General features: G+C 41.4%; 1 protein-coding gene across 2 annotated transcripts; it reads right to left on the bottom strand.

The window, feature by feature from the left end:
- Window positions 1–337: 337 nt before the first annotated feature.
- TMEM215 (transmembrane protein 215) lies at window positions 338–6,023 on the bottom strand. Of its 2 annotated transcripts, none has more exons than XM_007969026.3 (2): window positions 5,697–6,023; window positions 338–5,389 (listed from the first exon to the last, which is right to left on the bottom strand). In XM_007969026.3, exon 2 carries the CDS (start codon window positions 5,329–5,331, stop codon window positions 4,624–4,626), a length of 708 nt encoding a protein of 235 aa, XP_007967217.3. In that variant the 5' UTR covers window positions 5,332–5,389; window positions 5,697–6,023; the 3' UTR covers window positions 338–4,623. The 2 variants fall into 2 exon arrangements, with proteins under 2 accessions (XP_007967217.3, XP_007967216.3); XM_007969025.3 differs by having other exon boundaries at window positions 5,676–6,022.
- Between the last annotated feature and the right edge of the window lie 340 nt (window positions 6,024–6,363).

The raw sequence follows: 6,363 nt of genomic DNA, 5'->3' as shown, positions 1-6,363 counted from the left end.
GCAAAGCTTCGTACTATCACCAAGAATACCAAGTCTGCAGGCTCTAATCTGGGGTCGGGGAAGGAATAAAGGAAAAATAAAAAAAGAATCCCTAATAAGGGTCAGTCCCAGGAACAACTTGCCAAAGACTGTGGATATCTAACATCAGTGCCTGCCTGTTTGTGTATCTTGGCAGCATCATATACACATTTCTTTTGGTTGGGTGCCCATTGAGTGAGGACCCTGTGGTAGGTCATGAGAAATCAAAGTCATGGTCTCAAACTCAATGGTGTCTACATGATTTTATGTGAACTGGACAAGAGGCTGAATGGAATGTAGTCTTTTATTAAGATATTTGGGCAAACCAAGCATTTGTCCCCATTTCCATCCTCAGTTTAGTTTTTCCTAGTAAGAAACTGAAACATAGAAAACTCAAGGGCAGAGTCTATCAGATGCCTGAAATTCCAGTTCATTTGTAAGTCACTGATAGGCGACAATACATATACATATGAAATACAGTCTATTATAAAATATATGATGAGGTACTTTAAGAAAATGCTTTCGGCATATTACAAAGTCATTATTATTGTTTACATCTATTTATCATTTTGCTTGTTGAACATGATGCTCTTGAAGACTGACACCACTGTAATCTGATTGTGAGAAACACATCACTGATATCTTAGCTGGGGAAATGTTCCGTCTTACTCCTAAACATACTAGTTCTTGTCCTGATGGGAGGACCTTTTTGAAGAAGCGTGGTTTTGTTTCTCACCCTGGGTCTTATATGCACATGAGTGAAGGGAAGACCCCCACAACCATATGGAGAGTTCCATTCATTTACACATCTCTGCCTCCTCTCAGCCACAAGGAGATGGCTGTTCAATAGTAAAGTTCCTCTCTATTGGCATATAACAAATAATATAGCAGTGTAACCAGCAAAAGGAAAAAAACATACAAAACCATCCATAAAACTTGGTATCTTGCCAGCAATAAGGAATGGCATGATAAATTATGGAACATCACTAAAATGGCATATTACATAATTGTTCATTGATAATTAGAAATACTACATAGAAACATGGAAACATGCTTGGAATATGATTAAAAGAGAAAAGAAAAACACACTATTATAATATGTATGCTGCATATGCATGTGGAGGAAGCCTGGAAGATGATATGCCAAAATAGAAACACAGTAGTTGCTTTAGGATAGTGAGGTGGTGGGTTTTCAGAAACTTTTTCTTTAATGTGATAAAATACTAGTATTAATAATAGTGAATTCACCAAATAAATGATGTTGTGGGTACAGAGGGAGGCTATTAATAAATAAGTAGAGCTTGGACATTGGAAAAGAGAAAAAACATTTAATAAAATGAATCTTCCTTTCCTACATTTGTCATCTCAATGGATATTAAGATCCATAATATTGAAAACATTTTCAAAGCAGCTGCTTAGTAGGGTTTGGAAGAGAGCCTGAACTTAACTGTATGTGGATTTTGTTTGCCAAGATGACTGCAACAGAAAATAAATCTTGAAACAGATGTCTAATGTGCTCTCGTTTGAGTATCTTGTCTGAATTCTCACTTAAGAATCAAGAAGCAGTTTGGAAAAAGAACCCATGTGCACAACAAGTAGGCACATAGAGCAAGAGAAATTCAGTAGAGAAATTTTGAAAATAAAATGCCTATTCAAAATCAAGTTGCAATGTCTATTTGGATTAACAGCAAAATAAAGTAATGCCTACTTAAATTTATATCTGTCTAGGAGCTCTTAAAGGCTACCAGGAACAATCTTCATGTCTATTATATTAATAAGAACAATTTGCTAAAACTGTCTAACTCATTGTAATGAGTTGCTGTCTTTTCCTCTAAAGGGCTGAGACACTTTTTTTCTCTTTCTCTTCTACCTTGGTTCAAAAGATTACGAGTTTTACCCTTTTTTTGGTGTATATATTGTTTTGACTTTGGAAGTTTAACTCTGAATAGTACTTACAAGTATTGATTTGGGGCACCAGGCTACCTTGTTGCATATAGAAAGGGGTTTGTTAATATGTTAAGAGAAATTCACACACACAATCATACATTTTATTTTCACTGGTCAAAGTTGAAACCTCTCACACCAACATTTGCAAATCTTTATTTTAGCACAGGAAAATATTTCCTCAAATGCATACTTAAATACCTTAAGTATCTTAAGTAGGTAATGGGAGAAGAAACATGAAATAGGTTTTGTTCTGAAGCAGAACTTGAAAACAAGATAAAATACCTTGTATCTCTAAACTAGTAGTTGACCCTCAATTTAGAAAGAGAGAGAATGATATGAAGGAGTTTGAAATGGTTCCAAAAAATCAGAAAGTAACTTTTCCAACCCCCAAACCATACCTGACAGTGCAAGCACCTTCTTTTGGAAAACTGCAGCTTATTGTGTAAGATTTGCTGAGTCTCTGTGACCATCTCTCTGTCTCACTATCTCCTCATGTCTAATGGTGGCAAACATCTTAAAGGAAGTTTTTATTCCTAAGAGTTATCCAGTAGTTGTCACCATTATAAAAATATGATTCTCTGTTTTCAAAATGCATTAAAAGTATTAAAAGTTACTGTGATTTTAGGGAACTATCTCTCCCCATCCCAAATCCAATGTCAATCACATTTAGTGCAAGGTTGTGTATTAGATTACTTTGAGTTATATCAACATTTTAAGTTTTCTCCTCAAAAGTATTTTACTCTGATTATGTTCATTTTATTCTCAGGAATGTATTGTGTTGAATAAATGATATTTGGTAATAAAATATCTGCTTTCATACATCTACAAAATTCTTTTTTGAGTAGTAGCAGTGCAATCTATGTCATATAATTATCATAAATTTCATAACTTTGGCATGCATTTTGCTGTAACTCATTTCCTGGCAATATATAAAGTGCCTTTGACATAATACCATAGAATATTTAAACTGAAAATGAATGATAGAAATAATCAAGTGTAAATCAATTCCCCCTCCCTTCACAGAGTAAGAAACTCAGGTGTAAGAAGATAAAATTCGCCCAAGATCATGCATCTCATTTCTGACATTTAAGCCCTACTAAAATAATTACATCTTTTTGATCTTGAACTTGACTTGAAAATTATGATTTTTTTAAAGAGCATGATTCTTAAGACAGAGCAATTGCTATAGTTAAGAAAGAATTGCAGAGTTGGAATTGAAATCCACAAAAAATGTATGCCCAAATTTTTGTCCTCAATTCCCCTTTTGGGAGAAAGTGACTAAGACTATATGATCACTCAAAATGATCATTCTTTGAAGGATACAAAATACTCTGATCTTCAAGATGAACTCTATCACTATTCCTATATATAATTCAATATTTTTCTTCACCAGGGATCAAATGGCATTCTGCTTAATAGCCTTCTTATCTATTGCAGTTGAGCAAGTGAAATAGAAAGCACATTTTAGGATACCATTGTGATTTGTTGTTTTCCTCAGCAGCAAAAATGTATGAAATAGAGAGACTTCTATCATGTAATGTTCACTGATCAGGTGAGCTTAATACAATCTAGGCTTCAGTTAAATTTAGTAGATTAGTTCTTGTTTCACTGGCATTTAGTCTGTGAGAGGAGTTGAACAAATGTACAAATAATGACACTTCCAAAAGTTTAACCATTGCATTTCATACAAATTATGTGCAATGTTCAAGGCTAATGTGTAGACTTTATAGTCTTCAGATTTTAAAAGGTATATAAGAATGGTAATTATCAGTACATATCTGCCAATGTTAAAGACTTGGATATATATGTAAAATTTATTTTGTCTTGATGAAAACAAATTCCAATCTGTGAAAGTATCATATGAAGTAATTTTGCACCTGGTAAGGAAATAATACATGAATGATAGTAAATGTTTAGAAAAAACCCATTTCAGATAAAGATGCAATAAATGGATTTAAATGAAGAGTTTAAGAAGTAGCATAGCCATCTAAAAATGTTAACTTTTCACATAGCTGGTCACACTTATTTTACTTTATTAGAAACCACAATCTTGTCAGACAATAATGCCACAAGACTCAGTTACATAATCCAACTGTCTTTAACTCCCCTCTTCCCCAAAACGATCCCATCTAAGGAGGGTTTAACTCTTATATCTTGATTTTTTTTTCTTTCAGCAAATACCAAGTGTGATAAGCTTTTCACCAGACAAAAATTATTTTATATAAGAGATCATTAATTTTTTTCAATTTATTCCAACATAAAGCAGCTCAGTCTCCCTATGGTCAGCTCATGCGTCATTTGATGCCTCACATCTGCAGCCCACTCTAGATTTATCTTGTTCTTAGCTGGTCCTGGATAGCACTTTTTGGGTTATTTTACAAAACATTCAACATTGTGTAAATTGTTAAGAAGCAACCGGAGTGGCTTCCTTTCCTACCCACTGCCACTTCCAGTGTCCTTAACCCTTATCACCCTTCCCTAAAATGTGTCCCCAACATGCCTATTTACATGACTCTTGGGTACCAGAGGTTATCACACCCATCACATACCAGGTTAATTTCTAACAGTGTGAAGGCTCTCCAAGCAGAGTAATTTCCTTCCATGGGGAGCTGGGCTTAGTCATATTTCTATTAATCCAGCGACCTTTGTATGCAGAGATTAGACGATGGTCTCGTGGTCCCACCTGCCTTGTATCTGATTGATATAACAACAGTATCTGTCATAGGGGCTGTTCTGCTTGTAGGAGCAAACGATGATACTGTCCTGGGGCACAAAGAAGATGCTGTCCTCGGGCTCAGGGCACTCAGGTCTGTCCCTTGCTGAGCACTTGATGTCCAAGGCACTGTAGGTGAGGGAACTGCCCGAGGGGCAGTAGCCATCCAGGTATCTGGACGTCTCCTCCTGATGCCCACTCTGGACCAGGCTCTGGCATTCTCCTTCCTCCGTGGGTGTGGGGGTGGTGATGGAGCTGGCCATGGACACCTCACCCTGGCCTTGTCGGGGAGGCTTCCCCCTGAGGCCCGCCTTCTTAGCCAGCTCATCTGAGCTCCCCTTGCCGGACTCCAGGTCTGAAGGGGTCCTCAGCAGCTCCACCACCTCCTTGTCTTTGGGTTTCCGGAAGCAGGGCAATTTGCGGACCCATAGAAGCTCGTTCTCTGGCCACTTGGTGCATCCCTCGGTTTTCCTGGCCAGGGCAATGGCCGCGATGCCTGGTAGGCAGATGGCTGGCCCGATGGCCAGGAGGGGGATGTTTCCCAAAGTCTCCCCTTTCATCCCAGAGACGGTGAACATGAAACCGAAGACCAGGAAGACACTGACCAGGGCCACCACCAGCCCAGTCCTCGGGTTAATGTCATCAGGCCGCATCTTTCACTCCATCCAGGTTGGGGGCTGCTTGCTGACCAGGGAGCAGGGTTCCTCTATCCTGTCAGAGGTGAAAACCACAGTGCGTTTTAAAAAAACCCAAGTCTAGCTCCCACCCACCAACTCTTATCTCTATCTTGTTCTTTCTCTCTGACTTGCTTCTTGACTTTCAGTCTTTGTATCTCTCTTGCAATCTCTCTCTCTCCGCGTTTCTCTTGCAATCTCTCCCTGTTTCTATTTCTACTCTTTCTCTCCGTCCCCTCTCCCTCCCTCCCTTTCTCTCTCGCGTCCTCCCTCTCTCCCTCACACTATTGCAACTTCTGTCTCTCTCTCATATCAACACGCACCTCCTGGGGTCAACGAGGTACCTGAGGTTTCCTGCCCTCTCCAGGAAGTAGGGAAAGAAGCCAGGCAGTCTCCTCAGAAGCCTCCACAGCAGCTGCCCCCTCGGCTCGCTCGCCTGGTTCTGGGAGGAAAGCCTGGTTTCCCCCACGGACTCTGCATTGGGGAGGTGGAACGTGGGAGAGCGGTTCTCCCAGCAGTGCCCGTCGGTCCTGGTGCTGTGCAAGCGGAGCCCGGCGCCAGCTCAGCGCGCAGAGCGCGGGGCGCGGGAGGAGGGAGCACTGAGTCTGGGAAAGAGGGGACGCGGCGCGAGCCTGGCCTTGTTACATCACTGTCAGAGCAGTCTCAGAAACGCAGATGGACGCGCGGGGGCGCGAGGGGGTCAGCCCCGGAGAGAGGCCACCCAGCGGCAGGCGCTGCCGGGGTCTCGTCGGGGCTGCTGGGAGCGGCCGGGGTTTGTGCCGCCGCCGTCCCAGAGGCTGAGCGGGGCGACGTGACCCGTTTCCGTGCCCGGGGAGGGTCTGAGGCGCGAGGCTGCTAGTGACTGGAGTCGGAAACCAGGGTCGGTTTGCCCACCGGGCAGCCGTTGGAATGTCCGAGCTCGGGCTCCCAGTCCAGGATCCGAGGGGTTAGGTGCCAGCTGGAGATGTCCCTCGGGGACCCGCACCCTTCTCCAGTTACAAATCCGAGTGA

The sequence above is a fragment of the Chlorocebus sabaeus genome, chromosome 12 (assembly GCF_047675955.1).
Source record: "Chlorocebus sabaeus isolate Y175 chromosome 12, mChlSab1.0.hap1, whole genome shotgun sequence".
NCBI classification, from domain to species: Eukaryota; Metazoa; Chordata; class Mammalia; order Primates; family Cercopithecidae; genus Chlorocebus; species Chlorocebus sabaeus.
This window is presented reverse-complemented; position numbering and strand designations above follow the sequence as displayed.

Coding starts and splice junctions, on each gene's coding strand:
- TMEM215 (XM_007969026.3), bottom strand. CDS start 5,331: ATGCGGCCTGATGACATTAACCCGAGGACTGGGCTGGTGGTGGCCCTG.